Raw genomic sequence first — 21,944 nt, 5'->3', positions numbered from 1 at the left:
GCCACCCAGGATTCCTTGCACTATTGGTCATTTTGGAAAAAATGGCTTCTTTTCTTTGATTTATGTGAGGCCCCATTGAGGGATTCTGTCTCCAATGTCAAGTTGGTTAAAATTCCAGATGGAGAAATGACACTCTGGATGAAATGAGCAAGTGAAGAAAGCTGAGCACAGCACACAGCACATTGTAAGTGATCATGAAATACCAGCTCTTACTACTAGAGCTCATTTTCAGATCTCTACCTGCCTCCTCCATGTGAGAAGTTGGGCAGCCTGTGAAGCCTCCAGCTGTGAGTACTCCCCTGAGCGCTGGCTGCTTCTACAGGACCTGTTAGAATCGTCATTGTCTTGAATGCAGCATGTCTAATACTGAGTTTTTGTGTGTGCCCAGCAAATCTCCTTGATTTTCCTATCCATCTTTGACTCTTCTTTTGCAGTGTTTCCTGCACTGAATGAGCCTTCAAATCCTGCTGGCAGCTCCTTCAGGCCCCTCTTCATCCGTGTCTTCCTCTCCTACCTGCATAGCCTTAAAGATGCTCTCCTTTGCTGGCTAATCTAAGATGTATAACATCTTTCAAAATGTGACTGTTAGTGACTGACAGGTATTTTGAGAATAAAACAGAACGTGGACCAGCCTATCCAACAGTTTCAAGACACCACGATGATCTAAGAACTGTCTTCTCCTTGTAGCTGTTTGCCTGACTGGCACATGAGGGCCTGGAGCATCTGCTTTCCCCACAGACTCAAATGCATACCAGTCAGAAAGTTTGAGTTCATGCAAGTCAGAAAGCACTGCTTCTCTTAGGAGTTCCAGTGCAGGTTCAGGTGTTCTGAGTGACCCGACTGGCTCTAGACTAGGAGCCAGAAGACCCTCAGGAGGGGGTTCTGCTGGGCTGAGATGGATGGGGTGCAGCTTTCCTCTCTCCAACACAGGGATTTGGACAATCAGGCTTGATACTCATTCCTTCTGCAAAATGCTTTTACACTTCTGAGGTCTATTGCTGACTGTGATAATCTTGATTTTATGGGTAAAATTAAATTAGGTAAAACCCATGATGATCTGAGCAGGGCAACCACAGTTTTGGGGTCAGGAGGCCTGGGTGCTGGCCAGTCACCCTGTGACTCCAGGGCCCAGCTTCGGCCCTCCCAGCTCCATGTCCTTGGACAAGGTGCTTCTCCTTTCAGCATCTTGTGAAAAGGCAGCAGTAATTCCAACCTCATGGGGCCCTTGTGAGGTGTGAAAACAGTGCTTATCACAGGAAGTACCCACTCAAGGAAGCCCCTGTGATATCAGAGCACCTTGGTCCTAATAGGGGGACGGGGAGTGTGCATGTGGCAGACCCAGGGCTGAAAGGAGAGCTCTACTCACTCCCTGCCTCTGGCTCCTCCTCCTCTGGAACTGCCTGCCCTACTGCACTCCAGGCCACAGACAGGTCAGAGGCCATCGGGCTGACTGAACACAGGTCCCTGTGCCGGCAGCCTTGCTCCCTCCCTCCCCCTACTCCTCCTCTGACCTCTCATTTCTCAAGGTCTCCTGAACCTGGCCTCCCTTCCTACTGTTACCATCCTCACCATCTGCAGCCATGACCCGGTCAAATAGCCAGTAGCCTTTGCTAAATGCTCATAGTTTGATACTAGAGGGTTTTTAAACATTTTTTGCTTTTTAAAGAAAACAGTCATAATTATACATAAGGGCATAGTATCTTTGACATCATGGTTTCCTTTGCATCTCTTACAACTGCCGATATTTACCACAAGAGTAAGCTCTGTGCTATAGGGCAGCCTGCATCTCACTTCTTCATTGCCTAACCAGTGCTCCCTGCCCTGTCTGGGCTGACTATCAGCTGACACCACCACCCCTCGATGAGGCTCCTGTGCACCAGGCTCCATCTGCTCTGTGCCCTGCCTATGGTTCCTGGGTCAATGCCTACCAATTCTGTTCTGTTTTACTTTTTGGTAACAATAGAAAGAAAGTCAATAATCAATAAGTCTCAATAAAAATCATTAAAAAAATAATAAAAAATATTTCAAGTTGTTTCTAAGCCTTAATCCACTGTACAGATTTTCCGATTCTCGTTCCTTAATGTAGCGTCTGCTGTTTGAGTGCTCACTGTGTGTTTGGCACATTATTTGCTGGGGGCCCTCTGCTCAGCAAGAAGAAAGGCTAGAATTTAAACCAACTCAGTCTCAGGCTAAAACCTGGGTTCTGAGCTCTACTCTAATCTGTTTCTGAGAAGTGGATACCCAACCACTGTTGAAGATTTTCTAATTTTCAAAAATTAGAAACAATTTACAGGCTTAAAAGTACAGCATTGGTTGAATATGTGACGATGTATCTGCTCATATATACAATGAAGATGACAAAAAAAAAAAAAAAACCTCACCGACATGGAAAAATGAGATATTGCTGAGTGAAAAGAGTTTACAAATCAGCATATCTAATTAAAATCCCATCTTTGTGCATATCCCTGATCCCTCCTGTGCTTAGACTATATCTTTCTATACAGAAAAAAATCTGGAGGGAAATGCATATCTAAAAATGTGATTACTCTGTTATGGGCTGAACATCTGTGTCTCTACCAGATTCATAAATTGAAGCCTAACGCCCAGGGAGATGGGATGGTATTAGTCAGACAGGAGCAGTGGGGTAGCCAGGGTTATCTGAAGCCCTGCTGGGGGATCCCTGGTCTGATGTAATTAGTACCCTTATAAGGAGAGACATCAGAGAGATCACCCCCTCTACCCACAATGGGGAGACAAAAAAGTCCTGTGAGCACACGGGATCATGGCAGTGTTTTTGAATGTCTCACTCCCTTATGTAACTGAGGTGTGCAAAGACAGAGTGAGTACTGGTCCTTTAGATCTCCAGCCACTACGGTAGTGCTTGGCCCTCCAGTTGGGCTCAATAACCACTCTTCCAGTGAAGAAAAGGGATAAAAAGCATTCAGCCATGCTATTCCTGAGCTACCTCTGACTATTCTCCTGTGAATGAATTCTGTCCCCAATAAAAGGAGGACTGGGGGTGAGTGTTGGTAGGTCTTTTCCTCCAAGAAAAGAAGTGATCACAGCCATCAGTGTCATGGACACAGCCCTAATGCTCCCTGGGAGCCCAGAGTGCCAGGAGAAAAGGGGCTATCGGATGTCGATGCATGAGATTTCCAACCATCTGCATATTTGACCTTAATCATGATCTCATCCCACTAATTGTACTTTATCTAGCTATGACTGGTAAATCTGCCCAATTTGGCTTTCACACATGACCTATGACCTAAAATGAATGATTTGCCGTAATGCTTCCATTCTAGCACTTGAACAAAACCTTAGAACGTGAAACTTAAAATTTAATTCTCCTTCACCCTTGTGTGAATTTTCCAACCTCCTTGGAGTTTTTCCAATGACTACTCACCACCTCTCACCATTTATCAGTCATTCAAAAAAAATAACATTGTTGTCAATTAGACATACTTCAACTAGGAAATGTATCACCAAAAACCATTTCTTGTCTTCGAATGAAAACTTCAACATTAATTTCAAACCTGAAAGGCTTAATCAAATTATATTTCTGTTCTTTCCTTATTACACTCATCTTGAATTTATTTCTATTTAATTTCCCTGAATGATGTCATGATAGTAAAAATATTAATAAAGATCAACCAGTACTCCCGCAGATCAACTCACACAGCTGTAAACACAGCTATTCATACAGTATTGTCATTAAAGATCCTAGCTTTCTCAACATTATGAATTACTCAATATCATATGCCATTAAATTATTTATTTTTTAATTAAAAATTTTTTTAGATAGGTAGAGTGCATAAGCCGGGGGAGGGGCAGAGAGAAGCTCAAGCAGACTCCCTGCTGAATGCCTGGGCTCAATCCCAGGACCCTGAGATCACAACCTGAGCCAAAACCAAGAGGTAGACGCTTAACCAACTACACCACCCGGATACCCCTCCTATGCCATTATGTTTAAATACCAACTTCACCTTGCCATCCTTTATAACTCACAGAACTACTAAAACTTCCATTAATCATCCCAAAAGAAACGTTCCTAAAATGACAGTCTTAGGTGCTCAAACCTCAGGGTATTCTTCACGAGCTGTACGGGATAGCCAACACCTATCAATATTCCTCCCTCCCCTGTGCTGACAGCTCATTGCGTTGAAAAGTCAAGGGACCTTGAGAAAGAGGGGTTTCAGCAGAGCAGTGGCTTTGAAATTAGCTACTCATCTATGCATCCCTCTGACTATCCATCCATCCATCTGTCTGTCCATCTATCCAATCCCTATTACCTAATATTTATTGAGTATATACTGTGTACTCTTACTAGGGATACAGTGATGAACAAGACAGACAACCATCAGATAAGCCTGGGCTGGTGTAACTCAGCCACTTGGTGAAACTGTTACCTCAGGAAAGCACCTGAGATTCTCATTGTTCTCATTGAGCTTCTATCTGCATCTGTAAATTGGGGATTCTAATCTCTCCTTTGTATTTAGAATAAGTACTTGATGTGTATGGAAAGTTACTGTGTCCATTGCCAAGAGCATGGTAGCTGCCCCACAAATAGTGGTTTGGCAGTTCTGTGTCTCCGCAGAGATCCCTGCCTCCCACTCTACTGCCCACACGATGGTGTTTCTGCATGCTCCTCACACGTGGCAGCAGCAAGGACCTCTAGAGGGATGTGAAGGGCTGAGGCTTGGGAAGACTTAGTGCCTCATCTTAGGCTTACCGGTCTCTGAAGAGCAGGAGCTCCTTTCCCAGCATCGTCACAGCATCAAAGGATGAGCTGGAGTCACAGAGGTCGGGGATGGATGGACTTTGGGGTGGTGCGTGGGGCACGGTGGGCTTTCCCAGGAGTGTTTTCCGGGGTCCTAGGATTCAAAGTGACTTGGTCAACATGGTACCAGGACTCTTAGAGTCTGTCCACTGCTCTAGCGACCCCCTTGGACTGCATGAGACAGGCGGTAAGGTGCATGGCTGTCCATGGCAGGCAGACCCATGTTCAAATCCAGCTTTGCTAGTCCTGCAGTTGTACCATAAGCAGGAACATCACCCAGCCGCTGCAAGCCTCTGTTTCTTCCTTTGTGAAATGGGAGGGGGCCAGGACAGTCCCTGCCTCAGAGGGCTTTGGTGAGAAATCACATCTGTGAAGCACTCGGTAGAGTGCTTGGCATGTAGTAAATGTTAAAAAAAATGGGATCCATTATTTTGTTACCACACATAGCTTCCTTGACAGCTGCAAGTGCTCTAAATTAAAGATTTTTTTAAGAAGTTGCCACTGATTATTCCTTGGTAATTGAATTCTTTGTTCTCAATAACTTCTTTGTGTATTTCGTATCATTTTCATCTATTTCTGGGCATCCTGGACTGATCAGCCTTTTATCAGGTGCCCAGGAAACCCTGAGTGAATTCTTGGGCCAGGAGGTACACTGCAGGCACCCGCTATTAAAGGCACCCCCTGCTGGATCCTTCTGTAGAGCAGCCGGGCCCTGGGAGAGCTGCCAGCGAGTTGTCATCCTAGTCCGTGCTCCTGAGGACTATCTACTGTCTACAGAACACTGCTGGTGCTGCCTGAGCCATTGGCCCCGGCAGGTCCCTGCTCTGGAGCAGAGTACATCTGTGGTGACCAGGGGTGAGGGGCAGGGAGGAAGGGAGGAACAGGAAGGGCCAGGGGTGTGAGAGTTGGAGAAGAGCCGGGGTACAGAAGGCTCAGCAATGGGGCGAGGCTCTGGAAGGTGGTCAGCGCAGAAATGGGCTGCCAGTCTTTGAACATTTACTATGTGCCAAGTCGTCTACGAAGGGTCAGAGGCAGCAGGGTGGCCAGCGGTGAGTGATGTGCACACTCCCTGGTGATACAGAAGCACGTCTGTGCACTTCGTTCACCTGTGCAAAAGTGGCCACATCAAAATATGTGCTTCAGCCCCTGGCCCCATGACGGTGGCCATCAGACGCTGGAGATGGTCTGAGCAGACGGATCTACGGGGGCAGGCAAACATTTGGGCTCAGTCCTTCTCGGTGGAGCCAGGGATTGCTTTCCTTGGAGTCGAGCCCTCGGTGTTCTGAGCCAGGTTCCCACAATGGAGACACTCAGGCAGGAGGACCCAACCCGCGCGGCCCACGCCCGCGGCCCTGAGGTGGGCAGAGTTGGCTGAATAGTTCTTTGGATGAGATTTGACTCCCGCGAGGAGGCGCAGTCTGCAGAAGGGCATGCTCCATGCTGCACCGATGCTGCACCGATGCTGCATGGATGCTGCACCGCCAGGTGCGCAGGGACTGACCGGATGCCAGAGCCTCCGCTGGGGGAAGGCAGAGGAGCCATTCCCCGACCTTAGGAGAAGGTCCGTTTCCTAGAGTTGTCTGCCTTTTATCTGTGAAAGCAAAAGTGTCAAGATCTAGGAGTGCTCCAAGATCTCCTCTCACCCAGGACTTCATGGGTCTGTCAGGGTGCTAAGGAAGGCAGGATACAGAGCTCCCAATAATCCTTCGTTACCTTTGAAAGAACGCTAACTCCTAAGACAATTTGATTCTTGGGATAGTTATTCTCTGAGCCTCAACTTTCTCAGCTCTTCAGGGAGGAAAACACTTGATCACGCCAAACAGGCCGGTCGTCAGGCCAGGTGAGAGGGTGACTCACTCAAACCCGAGTAGTTGAGTGCAGGCTGTCTGTGCACCTAGCAGTGTAGGTTTTAGCATCACCCTTGCTTTTTTTAGGATGATAAGGTCAATTATCTGCAGGTGGGTCAGAACAATATAGAAACTACAAAATATACCCATCTTCTTCCAGGATCTAAATTCTGACCTATACTCAACAAACAAACAAACAAACAAACAAAACAAAACAAAAAAACCCCACCAAAACCCCAGGCAAATGATTTCATTTTCTATGGCTGGTGAGGGACCAGCATGCCCTAGAGGAAAGATGCACAATTTAATTGTGCATCTTACAAAAGAAAGCTGTAGTCATGTCAGGTGAAAAATCTCTTCCTAAAAAGGCACAGGTGAGACCGCAGTCCCCAGCTTCCACTTTACCTGTGCAAGTAACTCCTGGCAATGTATACTTTCTCTAAATTGGAGACCGAATGCCTGTGGCTTTCCGGGCTAGTAGCCAAAGGAGGGTAGTGACTATACCGTACAATGCCTGGATCCCTTTCACATCATCCTTGGGCAGGTGGAATCCGTAGGGATGCTGGTACTTATACGTTGGGTACATCAGCGCTGATGGGTCTGTGGAATGGGCCAGGCCCAGTGCATGGCCAAATTCGTGAGCAGCAACGGTGAATAAATTGAAACCTATGCAGTAGGACACACAAAAAAGACAGCATCAACATGGGGTTTTGTTTTCAATGTTTTCTGTCTTTACAGGATAATTTATGCCCAAATCCTAGTAAACTTGTTTTCTTCTCATAACCAGTTTATCAAAGGTTGGTAGGTTATCTGGTAGTGAGCTTTGGTGATGTGACTCTGGCGCTTTCCCCCTTGGCTAGAAGGACCTTGAAGTGGGGAAGGTTGGAAGTGTAAATCAATCCATTTTGTTCCTTGTCAGTGATGTTTGGTTGGTAGATACAGGGGCCTGATGGGAGCTACCAGGGGCAACGAGATCCAGGTCTGGCCACAGATGCTTCACCAGATCCCTGCTGGTACATGCTACCCCCATCATTCACACACACTCAAGACGTCCGGGGTATTCTGAAGCTTTAACACCCATTCCCATCACACTGCTTGAGACAGCACGGATTCCCTGGGGTCGTCTCTGAACATAGCCTATTTCCACCAATGAGTAAGAGACAATAAATGCTGCATAGTTAAAGGACAGAGGGCCATGTGGAGGAGGCCTCTCAGCTCCTCGGTACCATATGCACGAACCAGAGCTCAGACAAGTCTACAGCACGGGGGGCGGGGGGAGGGCTTTTCCCTTTTGGATTTTTGGCTTACTTGTTTTTCCTAGCCAGCCTCCCTAGTTAACGGGTGGCTTGGGACGTTGAACCTCAGGGTGTCATGGTGATGGCCCCGAAGAAGGTACAATATTTTCCAGGTTATGGTGAATTGTGCATATATACCATTCATTCCCATAGTCCACTTCTCAGCATTGTCGAAATGGGTATCCCCTCCCAGGCCTTCTCCGGGTGCAAACGCATGGGCGAGAGTCCCTCGGGGTCCGTCGAATGGGTAGGAATCCCCGTGATCTAGACAGGTGGGCAGAAACGCCAACAGCAGTTAGGCCTGGCAAGTTTAAGGCATCCTCACATTACAGGGAGTGGACACCTCTTTGTTAACAGCGTTGACACTTCCCATACAAATAGATTTACTTTCCAATATTCGTTTTTTATAAGAAGTTCACATGTCAATAAGCAATCGTCAATTGATAAATGAAGAGGGATATTTGTCATTTCAAAGATAGTTAACATTAAAAAAAAAAAATGTTCTTTTGTGACTGTTTTTGTTGCAGTGTCTATCGGCTGACTCCTGGCACTCCATGGATTGTGCCCACACGGCAGATTACAAAAGAAGTAGGGAGCAAGACCTACTGGTTGGGGTGCAAGTGTGTAGGCTGATTCAGTGAAGACAGCACATCGAGCAGATGTGTTTTCTGTCTCTTTCCACCAGACAATGTAAGGAGGTGTCCAAAAGGAGAGAGAGTTCCTCTGTAATTTCAACATGCTTTCCTTGTAAAACACAAGCAAGCAATAAAGGTGTCTACAATCATAACTTTTAGAGCTTTATATGTTTTTGTTTTACTTATATTTACATAAGTATATATAAAATATAAAATATATTTACTTATATTTAACTAACAGGTGATTATAACTAACCTGTTAACTAACAGGTTATTACAATAAAAAAGGAGGAAGAACAAAGCGAGGCATGTTGCAGAAACCGTATTTCACGGTCTCTCACGGGGCCTGGTGCACCGGGTGCCAGGGTTCTGGGTGGGCCCTATGGACCCTGTTCCTGGCAGCTCCGCGCCCACTCAGGCTGTGCTGTGGGGAGAGGGTACACATTGGCAAGCTCAGGGGAGTGTTAGCGTCCCAGCCTCCAAACCTGCTTTGAACCACACCAGCCTGCCCCTTCCCCAGGGTGACCCCCTTGTGCAGGAGGTCACGCCCAGGGCCCCCTCTGAAAGTTTCACACTGGGGACCTGCATCACTTCCTGTCTCCTGGCTTCGGCGCATGTACCTCCCAGGATGTGAGGCTGAACTCAGCGTGGAGACAGGGGCCCTTCCACGTGGTGTCTGGGGAGGGAGGATCGGAGCACTTGCTCACCTCCGCTTCGTGGAAGCTGAGAAAGCAAACGAATTTTGTGGCTCTCCCTTTATCTGCTCCTTTGACAGGTGGCCCTGGAAAGGGCTCTGTGCAGACCACTTGGTGCCCAGTTACCAGGCTGAGACGAGGGCAAGGTGCAGCAGGCCTGCAGGCTCCAGAGGCTGTGGGTGAGACGGCAGCACCGCTGTGCTGACCGCTGCTGGGGGAGGTGGTCAGAGCTCCGGTGGGGGTTTCCTTCACTGGGGACTCAAGGTGGGAGATTCTTGGTGAATATGGAAGGGGGGTTGTAGTGGTGACCATGGGGCGAGGGTTCAGGTGGCCTCCCAGCCAACGGGGAGGCTAAACAGGACAGACTCTGTCTCTGATGAGGCAGCAGAACAGGGAGAGCTGAGTCCACTCTGCCACCTGGTCTAGGACTTCCCTGGCTCTATTTTCTGGCCAGACACAAGCATGACTTGACCATGACCTTGGCCTCTGCCCTTCACACCATGTGTGGAAGAAGATCTAGTGGATCCCTTGCACTAAATGTTGGAAAGGAAGATATGTTGGAACATGTCTCCTGTGGATTAGGAAGGCAAGATCCAAGATGCACCACAGTACCTCCGGTTTCAAAAGATATCATAATGTCCGCTTCTCCCGAGTTCACGCGGATGAAGCTCAGAGGCACAGCGCTGCCCCAGGCCTGCAAGGCCATCTCCACCGCTTTGTCCACCTCAGCAGGACTCATGGAGGATGTGTATTTGGAAATTCTGTGAAAACAGAAGGAACATATTTTCCTTTTGGCGAGTGCTCCTAGTGAAGAAGGCAAGCCTTACATTGAGGTGGTACTAAAAATCGAAGGGTTGGATGTGAATCTACAATGTAGGCATTTTTCTCCCAAATAGTAAATCTTGGTTTGCTTTCCTATGTGTTGAGTTACTGGAACATGCAGAATAACCGGGAAGATCAAGGGGGAAGTGAAAGAGTTGAGATCACCTGCTGCAGAAGCGGTTTGGCCCTCATTGCTCTTAGATCAGCCTGAATTGTAAAGATGATAACCCAGTATCATTTCACAAGAACCCGTTTCCCCTAAAACGGTTTAATTGAGAAGGGAAAACCTCTTTTGCCCCAAAAGGGACTGAAAATTTTCTATGTAAAAAACAGTGAGTTGTGAGGTTTTGCACATTCTTATTCAAAGGCCTTTGCGATTTCCCCAGTGGGGGATGTTTGTTCTTAAGATAATGCCTATCTTAAAGAGGATGCTTTAAGCTTGGACACTAAGGCTTGAGTCTGTCCTGAAGTCCTGGGTGACAATGACACCTAGAGGCAGAACAGTGTAGAGCTTTCTGGACAAACCGTAGGTGGAGCCAGTTGGTGTTCTGGACGTGCTGCCCTGAGCCCAGGGGCTGGGAGTCCCAGACTGCAAGGAAAGGAGGGGGCAGGGGAAGGAAACTGACCCCGGAACCTTGCTGGGGGGGACCTTGAGCTCAGAGCACAACCTGGGTGCAGAGCGAGGGGTCCTGCTGGAGCCGACCTGGGGAGCAGCCCCTGCCCTATATCCTTTGTCTCTCCAGCTCCTCATCCTGTGTACATCGTAGGTGCTTAGCAAACTCTTCCTAAACGGATGGACTCTGAATAAAAGCCAGTGGTTTTTAAAGCCTCCTGAGTGGCGGTCCAGCTAGCGCCTGTGAGAACTACCTGAGAAGCTGCGTAAATAAATGTGCGGGGTGACCCGCACACCTGCACCGTGGCAGGTACCCGGATTACTGCGATAGAGGTGGTGCTGTCTCAACCACCAGTCACCGGAAAGGGACCAGGTCCTATGGAGGGCATGGCTAGCAGTGACCTCGGCGGTGGATGGAGGAACTCGAGGATCTTTCACGGAGATGGAGATTGGGCAGTGCAGCGGGGACAGGGGGTGACATAGAGGCGATGGGGAGCGGTAACCACAAATACTCTGAGCATGTGCCCCCTGTAGACATGGGCCCCAGCAAGTCCGTTCTTACAATGGCTGTGAGATATGACCGTGCTGTGCGTGTCATGCCCTCTCTGACCCCAGACGTCTGCACACAGCACTAAGCCACAGTCTAGTCCAATCCTCCGGTTCTGTTAGAGGAAGTTATCCTGAGGTCCAGTGTCTGCATCAGGTGCCAAGTGGCCTCTAGGGCTTTCTGGGGCTGGGGTCTGCCTGGGAGGGAGCAGGTGGGCAGTGGGAGTGTGCTGAGGGGCTTGGGGGACCTGTCTAGGGAGTAGTATCACAACAATATACTTCTCTGAGTCTCAGATCAGCTGGATGGACGGCTCTGGTCTTTGCTGTGCATACTCACATTCTGTAAGACAGTTTAAGAAAATGATGGGAAGACTTCATGGGTTTATATGTTTCCTGTTCAACTCCACGTGGGGCGCTTCTTCCCCAAATATTTAGATTTTTGCCGCATTCTTGGGTGTTAGCAGGGTGATAACTGTGTTCAGAGTGCCACCATCTGGACTCGGGCTCGTAGCCACCAATGGGCAGCCTCTGTGGCTCTGCCCTGCTGCCCTCCCTTGGGCCACCAGGACTGGGGACGAACTGCTGAGCCCTAACCTCTCATTCGAGGGCTTGGCTGATGTCCTGTGCTGTAAACACTCTCACTGGAGAGAGTTTCAAGCCACCAACCTGCCAGCCCTGTGTGCACAGTTGGGAAGAGACAAGCGGCAGCACATCCATGGTACGGATAAAACTGCACCAATGACCTCATGAACGCCGATGGTAGTAACGTGTGGCGTGGTGAACAGGTAGCAACGTTTGATCACATTTCTAGTTCTATCTAGCACACACAATGTAATATTTAGCAATTTGTGTAGAAATATAATTTATTTCATTGCAGGTTTTATAGCTTAATTTTTAATAATGGCTCTGTTTACCGACAGCTTGCGGGATTCTAGGGCAGTTAACAACAAGCTGCAAAATTCCCGAGAGCGTTAAGGAGACTTCTGTGACCGTGAGGGGGCAGCTCCAGAACAGCCCTTCAGGGACTAAGCGGTCCGGCCTCACCCTGTACCCCGCTCTCAGCCAGATTTGCTTATCCTAAGAACAAAATCTGGCGGAAGCCTGGAGTGGCTCTCTGCGGCCCAGGGTGGCACCCACCCACTGGGCCACCCCCCAGCACACCTCTATCTGCCCGGACTCCGCCTGCCCTGGGAAAACGCTCCAGTTAGCCAGGCCTGGTGCAAGAATGCAAGCATGGGCCGCCCTCTTGCAATGCCACATCTGTCCAGCAGGTGCAAAGCCCATGCAACAGTGTCCCTGGCCTCCAAACCCAGCTCAGGCATTCAGGCGGACAGGGGGTCCTCCAGGAAGGAGGCCTGCTGGCCCAGGAATGGATCCCTGCCCTCCCTCCAGGTGCAACCACAGTTTTCTGCTTAGACCTGCGAGCTCACACTTGTCACTTGAGGACTTGATGATCTGTTTGCTTGTGTGTCTACCAACAGGGACTGTGAGGGTGGGGGGAGGAGATCTACTCACTTTCGTATCTCCAAAATTGAATGTCTATAGTAGGCATTTAATAAATCATCAATAAATAATTTTTGGAATTAATAAAAAAGTTACTTTGTTAATAGGTGAACTTTATTGTTTCCTTCTGATTGAGGAGGAACTTGTTTTAAGAAAATGGGTTGGTACTGTCAGGCTATTAATCCTAAACTAGGTTATTTTTCTTTAAAGACAAGTGTGTTGTCTCTCTGATTAATAACATTATTTGTAAAGCCCGAAACGGCTGGCCATTATGGTAATCCTGAGATGGTGTTTTGTAGTGAGTCCTCCAATGTCACTGTCTAAACGTTAGCCATAAAATTGCTTCCTAATGATTGTGATGAGTCAGGATTTTTACACAGATTGGAAGGAAGGAATTTCTAAAAGATAAGAAAAGGAGAGAGGGGGATTTCTCTCTGACTTTGGAAAGACTCCATCTCATTACCTGTATGTCAAAGTATTTTTTTTCCATTTGGGTTCACCTGGGAAGAGGCGATAGTTTGCCACGTCGGGAACTCCGCAGCGGGGCCTCTTGATCATGTCCATCGTGGGCCGGTCCAGCTTGCCAGTGATGCGGAGGCCGAAGAAGGCTTGCAGCTCCTTGATCTTCTTGATCAGGGCTCTGCCTCCTGGCGCCCCCATCTCGCCGACCTGGGGCCCTGCCTTGCTTGTGTAATACTTGTCAAGATATGCCTGGAACGGAGAGGCAGGCTGACATGTCTGCGATACAGTCTCCAGGAGAGACTCAAGCTCAGGTTAGAAAGGGACAATATTCTCGACAAGTTAAAAACAGCATGGACAGTATATTCCCATCTGTGAGAAATATTAGATATATTTGCACAGATAAAGCTTTGACAGGTACATGCCGCATTATTAACAATTGTTATGTATGGGAAGTGGGGATTGTAGTCTCTTTACTCACTTGCATTTTATAGTTTTCCTATGAGGTCTTGTTATTTTAAGAGGAAAAAATAATGGGAGGAAAATAATGTGGACATTTTCCCCGCAGGTCACTTATTTGTCATTGAAATCTTCACCCAATTTGCAAAACCAAGACTATTCTATTTCCCTAGAAGGCAGTCCTTGGTACCATGTTTTCATTGTACATTGTGCAAGATTGACATTTTTTAAAATTTATTTATGATAGTCACACACAGAGAGAGAGAGAGGCAGAGACACAGGCAGAGGGAGAAGCAGGCTCCATGCACCGGGAGCCTGATGTGGGATTTGATCCCAGGTCTCCAGGATTGCGCCCTGGGCCAAAGGCAGGCGCCAAACCGCTGCGCCACCCAGGGATCCCAGATTATAGGCTTTTTGTCACATTAAGGCTTAAAACCTCTAAACTGATCATTCAAGACTTTTCTAGGACTTCCTGGGTGGAGTGAGAGTCCTACAAGTGCCTGGCCAGAGCCTGTGGTTGGCACAGGGATTTCAACTACCCACCTGATTTCAGGGAAGCACAGAGCAGCAAAAGATTTACTTGTATATTTTACTTCATATAAAATTTTATATTTATGTATTATATAGGAAGAATTTATTTACTGTATGTAAATATTTATCACATTAGCCATATTTATATTCTATATAAATTGTGTGTATGATTTATGTTATGTGTACAAATTTATGTACAAAAATAATAAAACATTGAAACAACTTAATATCTAACAATAGGGGATTTGTTGGATAGATTATTATAGATTCATATGAAGTGATACTAGGCCTCTAGGATTACATTTTTGGAAAATATTTAATGGCATGCAGTAATGCACTCAATATAATGACAATATACTGAGAAAAGTGGAGGTGAAGTCTTTATACAGATTATAATATATATATTTTAAATATTTTATTTATTTATTCATGAGAGACACAGAGAGAGGCAGAGACATAGGCAGAGGGAGAAGCAGGCTCCATGCAAGGATCCTGATGTGGGACTCAATCCGGGGTCTCCAGGATCAGGCCCTGGGCTGAAGGTGGCGCTAAGCTGCTGAGCCGCCCGGGGCCACCCTTTACCTCTGGTTCTAACACTATGGGTGACGATTTATTTTCATCCTTTCCTACATCCCAAAATTTTCTGCTGTGAATGTGGATTGCAGTTTCTCAGTAAAAAGGTAAAAGAAGAGATGCGCTGGCTTGTGTGGACAAGGTGCTCCGTATGCTTCCTGGGGGCCAACCAATCCTCAGCTCCTGCCTGGCTGGCAGGGGAACCTCACTTCCCTGGTGGTGGTTCCTTGTGAGAATCTTCATGGGACGAGGATCCAGGAGGAGGAGGGGTGGGAGGGTGTGTAGCGCGGAGCCTGGGTGAAGAGCTCTGGGAAACAGCCGTGGCCCTGAGGGCGGCTCATTCCCATCTCTGGGCATGCCATTGTAAGCATTTCTGTTTCTGGTTTTTTCTTTGTGAGATGACGATTCTTGGAGCCTTTTGTCTTTGCTCAAATTAATGCTGTGATAGCATGACACTCACACCAGGTCTGAATTATGCTTTTTCAGACATAAGCTCTGTGTAGAACAGATGCTCTGTACTTCCTGAGACAGTCTGAGTTTCAAAAAATTCTGTCCCCTTGGTAGTTTCTGTGTTTTGGTTTACAAAATATGGTCACGTAAGAGAAGATGCTCACGACCTATTAAGCAGAAAGAAGTTTACAACTATTCCTACAGGATAAGCCATGTGTGAACAAAGTGTGTGCATACGGATACGCACACTGATGAATACTCATGCACGCGGACTGGAATGAGAAAGGGAGGATCCTCAAAAACTCAGTAATCAGAAAGAATAATATTTAATGCAACACTAAAAAAATTAATGCAGAAAAATCCACGATGAATAAAACATCAATATTTTAGATACAGGCAGGTTATGATCCTTAGCATTCCTCACCCCGGTCTCAGCCTGGAGTCAGAGCAAGGTGTTTTGAGAAACACAGATGAAGGGATGAGTAGTGGTTTTATCTCAGTGATCGAACTGAGGATGATTCTTTTCTCGTTACTTACATTTTATGATTTTCCTGCTGTGAACATATATAATTCTACAATAATTTTTTTTTTCTTTAAAACATGCAGAAGATGTTAGACCTACAGCTGAAAGGTTTCAGTCTGGCCAGAAAAGAGAGGATTAAAACAGTACCTGCCATGGTTCTGGACTTGGAGTACATGCTCCGTTAATATTTAGGCTCCTCTCTTTCAGGGAAAATATGAGTATTTTCTTTTTCTTCTTTGAAGACTCATCAGATGTTCTGAGTATTAAGAGCCCAAGTTATTTGGGAACTTTCTTGCCTACGTTTTTGACAAGCTTGTAGCATCTTTCCAGACTCAAGACACTCAGGGAGGCACTTTGATGAGCACTGAGAATTGCATTTGTGTTCATTCTAACACTTGGGTATTGTTGGCTCAATGCCTGGCCCTGTTGGCGTTGGGGGTGAAGGGTTTTAGGTCCCCCCAGAGTCATCCTATTTGCTCTCACCTTTCCCACTCCTTGGTTCTTAAAATTACAGGATGTTAGGGTTGGCTCTTGGGTTTGAGATAGTGAAGTAATGGAGGCCCAGGGGGTCAGTCTCAGTTACTGGCCCAGCTCCTCAGCAACAGCTCTTCATCCAGTGTGTGTTCCTGGCATCCTTCTTGAGAATTAAGAACTTAAACTGAGTCAAGTGTGCTTCAAAACAAGGTGAAGTCCAAGAAAGCATTTCTTCAACATTTCCTTCTGTTTTTGCTGAGCCCCAGAGAGGGAATCATGAAGACTGGGATGCTGTGTGAGGAATCCTAGCTTCTAACAAGCTCAGGCAATGCCCTTCACATGTTTTCAGGGCTCTCATCTACAACATGAGGTTGGCATTTGTTCTACTGACCATACCAGCGCAGGATCCAGGAAGGTCCTCAGTGTGAAAATGTTTGAGTGGCTGGCATATTTTAAATGTGTTACACCCTTTCACATACTAATTCCTCCTCTGGAAATCTGTGCTGAAAAAAATATCCTTTAGCTCAGGCTGGTGTACAGAGGCGTTCACAGCAACACTGTTCATGTGGAAATAATCTATGGATCCAGCAAAGGAAGCAATTAAATAAATTATACCTTACTTATATTCTGGAATATTTGTAATTCTTTAAGGTGATGTTTATGAAAATAGCATAAAAATAAAACTTTTCTCATGCAATCATAATCAGCGACAAAGTTAGGAACCAAACATAATAATTTAAAAATCTTTTCATGCACAGAAAGTAAAATGGTAGTAAAAAGTTCTAGATTTAACAGTCTGTATTTGGAAGCTTTCAATTTTAATCTTTATCTTTAATAACAAGTTTATAATAATGTGATGATGAAAGTTTACATGATTTTTAAGGACAGTTTAACAAGGTGTTATATGTTGTTTTATTTATTTTCATTTTTTAAAAAGATTTTATTTATCTATTCATGAGAGACACAGAAAGAGAAGCAGAGACATAGGCAGAGGGAGGGAGGTGGGAGGGATCCTGATGTGGGACTTGATTCTGGGACCCTGGGATCAAGCCCTGAGCCAAAGGCAGACGCTCAATCACTGAGTCACCCAGGTGTCCCTATATGTTTTTTTTTTATTTTTATTTATTTATGATAGTCACAGAGAGAGAGAGAGAGAGGCAGAGACATAGGCAGAGGGAGAAGCAGGCTCCATGCACCGGGAGCTTGATGTGGGATTCGATCCCGGGTCTCCAGGATCGCGCCCTGGGCCAAAGGCAAGCGCCAAACCACTGCGCCACCCAGGGATCCCCCCTATATGTTGTTTTAAATATTGTATTTATATTACTGGTTTTTAAATGCAAATAAAAATAGAATAAAACTCTGGTTTAAGACTAAGTGTTTTATTAGTCATCATTTTCAAAGCCTTTATGCTCATCAGAAAAACAGAAGTTAAAGAACACAAGTGGACATTAAGTACGTAAACTAAAATTCTGTTCATCTTTTTAAGTGTAGATTATTGTGCTAGTGAGTTTGGGAGGAAGCATATGGCATTTAGAAAATTTGCCTGTTTCATGTTTGTAGATGCAAGAAATGGTCTGTTCTCCCTGGAAAGAAGGGAGCCATGTGGAAGCTGATTATCCTGACCCTGGCTCGCGGGCCCCCTGGTCCACTGGCCACCTGGCTATGGAACCCAGCCAGTCTCCATGAATGTTCTCCCAGCTCCCACCACCAGCCTGACAAATAGCTAGGCTCCTTGCCCCTCAGGGTCATGCAACTGGGTCATTCTTACAGTTTAGGTTCACCTCGAATATCATTTCCACAGAGAAGCCTTCCTGAACTACTTGGGTGAACCTACCCCCCCCCCCACCACCCCCGCCCGCATTGTCCCAGTCACTATCATCCTGGCTCATTTTTCCCAATATCACTTATCACTTTGAAATAATCTCGGGTGCTTGTTGATTGACTATCTCCTCCCAGCACCTTCCCCTCTCACACCTCCATTATCCCCATGTAAGTGCCCCAAGAACAGGGTTTGACTTGTTTTGTTCATTGACGTTTCTCCAGTTTTTCGAACAGACTCTGGCACAGAGCACACCATCAGCTGTCAGTAAATAATCATTGAACGGATGAACTTAAACTGCATATTTTCATATGGCTTCATTTGTTGTGTTGTAAGGTGGTTACATATAGAAGCCTCCTTATTCACAGAGAATATGATCCAAAGCTCCCAGTGGGTGCCTGAAACTGCAGATAGTACTGAACCCTGTAAACACTGTTTTTTTCCTATATGTACGTACCGTAAAGTTTAATTATAAATTAATTGCACGGTGAGAGATTAGCAACAATAACTAATAATAACATAGAACAACTATAACAATGTACTGTGATGAAAGTTATGTGAATGTGGGCTCTCTCTCAAAAAATCTTACTGTACTCACACTTCTTGTGATGATATGAGGTGATAGTGTGGGCAAATGCATGATGTGGGTGCTGTGATGTGACAGGGGAACCACGTGGGTGCTGTGATGTGGCAGGTGCCTGAAGTGGGTGAAGCTACTAATGCACCTTCTGATATGTTAGAAGGAGAACCATCCACTTTCCCACCAGGAATGACTGTGTTTAACTGAAACGATGTGAAGCAGATGGGGGAGGGGGCTGCTGTATTTCTATAAACCACAGGGTGGGATGTTAATTCTTTCTAGTCCCTGGGACTCACTTTAGAGGTTTTCCCAGATCACTCTAGCCTGCCAAAGAGGATGCCTTTTTCCTGGCAGAGCTGGTGGCTGGGGCTGTTGCAGGAGCAGGTGCCTTTCTCATGTTTCCCTGGCCCTTGGTTGAAGGTCTTTCTGTGAGTTAAGTGGTGAGGGAGCCCAAGAAGGGCAAACTTACTTTGGAGCAGAAGTAGTAAGGGATCCTCAGCATTCCAAGGCTACTTCATTCTTCCTGAATACTCCTAGCAAGCATATCCTTTCCTGAGACCTTCTGGTCTTATGCGTGCATAGACTGCTCGGGGGCCAGCTACTTTTCCCTGTGAAGGGTGGTAGTATTTGCAGTGCTGCGGGACTCCACCACTGTGGGACAGGAGCAGTGAATGACATGTAGGTGAATATGCATGGCTGGTTTAGCCCGATGACTATCGTTTGTCCGGACTGGGACTAGAATCACGGTCTTCGGCTCTCTCGCATGGATTCTGGCCTCAGCATGACCCTCCTTCCAGACGTCACAAAGGCTATAGTTTCTCAGTCAGAACGGCATGATGCTAGCAGATGGATAATTATAGGTGGGGAGACAGGACCCCAAACTACAACATGATACCATCGAAACACGATTTGAAATATACCTCGGAATTCTGAGATACATTATCTTGAATTTAGTTTATCTAACAATGGCCTCAAATCAAAGGAAGTGCAGTTTAGCAGTTCTCTTCTCGGCATCTGCTACCTTGATTATAAGCAGGGTTGATATTAAAATGTTTAATGACAGGCATGGTGGGGGCTGACTCATCAGAATGGATGGATGGGTCGTGCAAACAGTCAGTGTGAGTGCGTGCAAATCAGCTCTGCAGTGCAACCACCGAAGCACTGCCCAGTGTAGCTTGGCAGGTGGGAAAGCATTGTGGCGGCTAGGCTGGCAATCATAGATGCACTCACATCTGACAGATGATTGAGAGAGAGGCCCTGGCCCAAAAAACATCTCATCTGCACACTGCTCACTAATGTTGAGTTCCATCGTTAGACAGTTTTTCCTCCAAGATTTTAAAGTAATCCCTACACTCCACATGGGGCTTGAACCCACAACCCTGACATCAAGTCGCACACTCTACCGATGGAACCAGTCAGGTGCCCCTAGGGATGTCTCCTTAGATTACAGATTGCCTCTTTCCTTTCAGTGCAAAACTCACTTGGGAGCTAATAGACGTTGAATCATTTTGAGTCCCATAATCGTTGCAAAAATTCTAGCGTGAATTATTTGTATCCCATCCTTTCCAACCAGTTCAGAAAGATCTTCAAAGAGGAAAGTATGTAAGCAAGGTACTTAGAAACATGCTTTAGAGAGGACAGGCTTGTGAGGAGCAGGTAGGCACCCAGGACAAACCTTGTTCACTTTGGATTTTGATCTCATTTGCACTCAACACTGGAGCTGTTTGCTACTGCGTGAACACAGGAAATCTTTCTGCTGTGACCGCCAGGAAGCTGAGCACTACGTTTACAACCTATCCTGTGTGTGCGGCACTTACACCTCAGGTTTTATTTTTCTGGCCTTATTCCGACATTACTCCTCAAATTCCTTATCTTTTTGTCTTGCATGTATTTGTGCAAGCTGTTTCAGCTTCCTTATGGAGCAAGCTACCCAGCTACTTGTTTATTTGGTCAGGCCACAAGGGCTCCTAGTGCACCAGACATGGGCCTTAAACCTCCAGGATGGAGCCTCTCCTGGGCTCCAGGGCATTTGTGAGATGACCTTAAAACAGTAACAGATTTTCCCTTGATTTCTCCTTATACCCTCGTAGGTTTTCCAGGGCAGGAGGAGGAAGAGGGAATTGCGTAAAGATTTACAAACCTGTGCGAGGTGGTAGTTGTTCTGGGTCGTCCTGGGGGCGGCTGCAGATACGGAGGGGGCCGCAGTGCAGAACTCGAGGGCTGCGCCGAGCAGCAGAGCCAAGCCGCACGTGGGGAGCACCGTCATCTCCTCGGGGCGCCTCGTGCTTATATCAGCCTGGGGTGAGGCAGACACTGCACATTTGCACTCTGGCCTTGAGCTGCTTTTATAGCATCAAACAGGTCTGCACCCTTGGAGCAAGGATGAATCATGTCTCAAAAGGTAATTATACAGCTCATTTCTTTCCCTGATGACGGGGTAACAGGACAGTGCATGGGAGTCAGGGAGACCTTCATTCTCTGCGATTCGCCAAGTCACAGAGGCAGAGATACAGTCTGTTTGCATGAAGTTTGTCAGCTGCTTGCACGAATTGGGGTGTACCTGATTGATTTTAACCCAATCTAATAGAAACATTTGATGGGTCTCAGCTCGGGGGCCTTTTTCCATTCCACTGACAGAAGAGGTCAATGATTAAAATAGAGTTTAATCCATCTTTGGTAATTGTGCCCCTCCCCCCAAATCTGATCCAGCTGCCTGTATCTCCTGCATCCACTTGGGCATTTCCCAATAATGAGCACTATTCCCAAGGATGGTTCTGGGCATGCAGGATCCTGAATCATCAAGGAAACACTGCATTATACAGTGCTGACTTAGGGCAGAAAGCAGGCTGACAGCTGTCAGAAAAGCCTTGAATAAGTGAATGCACGAGATGCATCTTAGTTAACTGAAGCATTGGAAGAACTATGCATTCTCTGTGCACTCTGATTAGCTGGGTTCATATTCTTTCTCCTGGATCCAATTAACATAGATCTTGATCTAGAGACAGCGTGGAAAAATGGTTTATATGGTGGGAAAAGCACTTTGACATCAAAGTGAGATCCAGTTTTAAGATACTTCCTAGCTGGGTGACCTTGGGCAGGTTATTTAACCTCTCTGGACATCACGGTTGTTTTTTTATTATAACATAATACTGTGTTATAATGCAAAACACTGCAAACACTGACAACAATACTGTGTGTAAGCTCAGTGTTGTCAGAGAAGCAGATAGTGTGCTATCCAATGGCCACTTGGCATCCAGGAGACAAATCCCAGCTCTGACACCTGTCCGTGGGCTTGGAGCACGGCACCTGATCTCATTCAGCTGTGGTATTTTCATCTGTAAAA

At 46.4% G+C, this 21,944-nt stretch overlaps 1 protein-coding gene across 1 annotated transcript in view; it reads right to left on the bottom strand.

The window, feature by feature from the left end:
- Nucleotides 1–20,867, bottom strand: part of MMP20 (matrix metallopeptidase 20) — a 47,005-nt gene extending 26,138 nt beyond the window's left edge. The window contains exons 1-6 of the mRNA XM_041772928.1: nt 20,742–20,867; nt 13,197–13,444; nt 9,862–10,010; nt 8,058–8,183; nt 7,129–7,290; nt 4,730–4,871 (exon numbers count right to left, since the gene is read on the bottom strand). Coding sequence (XP_041628862.1) covers nt 4,730–4,871; nt 7,129–7,290; nt 8,058–8,183; nt 9,862–10,010; nt 13,197–13,444; nt 20,742–20,867 — 953 coding nt within the window. The remainder of the gene's footprint in view (nt 1–4,729; nt 4,872–7,128; nt 7,291–8,057; nt 8,184–9,861; nt 10,011–13,196; nt 13,445–20,741) is intronic.
- Nucleotides 20,868–21,944: the final 1,077 nt, after the last annotated feature.

Source organism: Vulpes lagopus, chromosome 10 (genome assembly GCF_018345385.1).
Source record: "Vulpes lagopus strain Blue_001 chromosome 10, ASM1834538v1, whole genome shotgun sequence".
In the NCBI taxonomy this organism is placed as follows: Eukaryota; Metazoa; Chordata; class Mammalia; order Carnivora; family Canidae; genus Vulpes; species Vulpes lagopus.
Note: the sequence above shows the minus strand (reverse complement) of the source record. Positions and strands in the feature narration are given on the sequence as shown.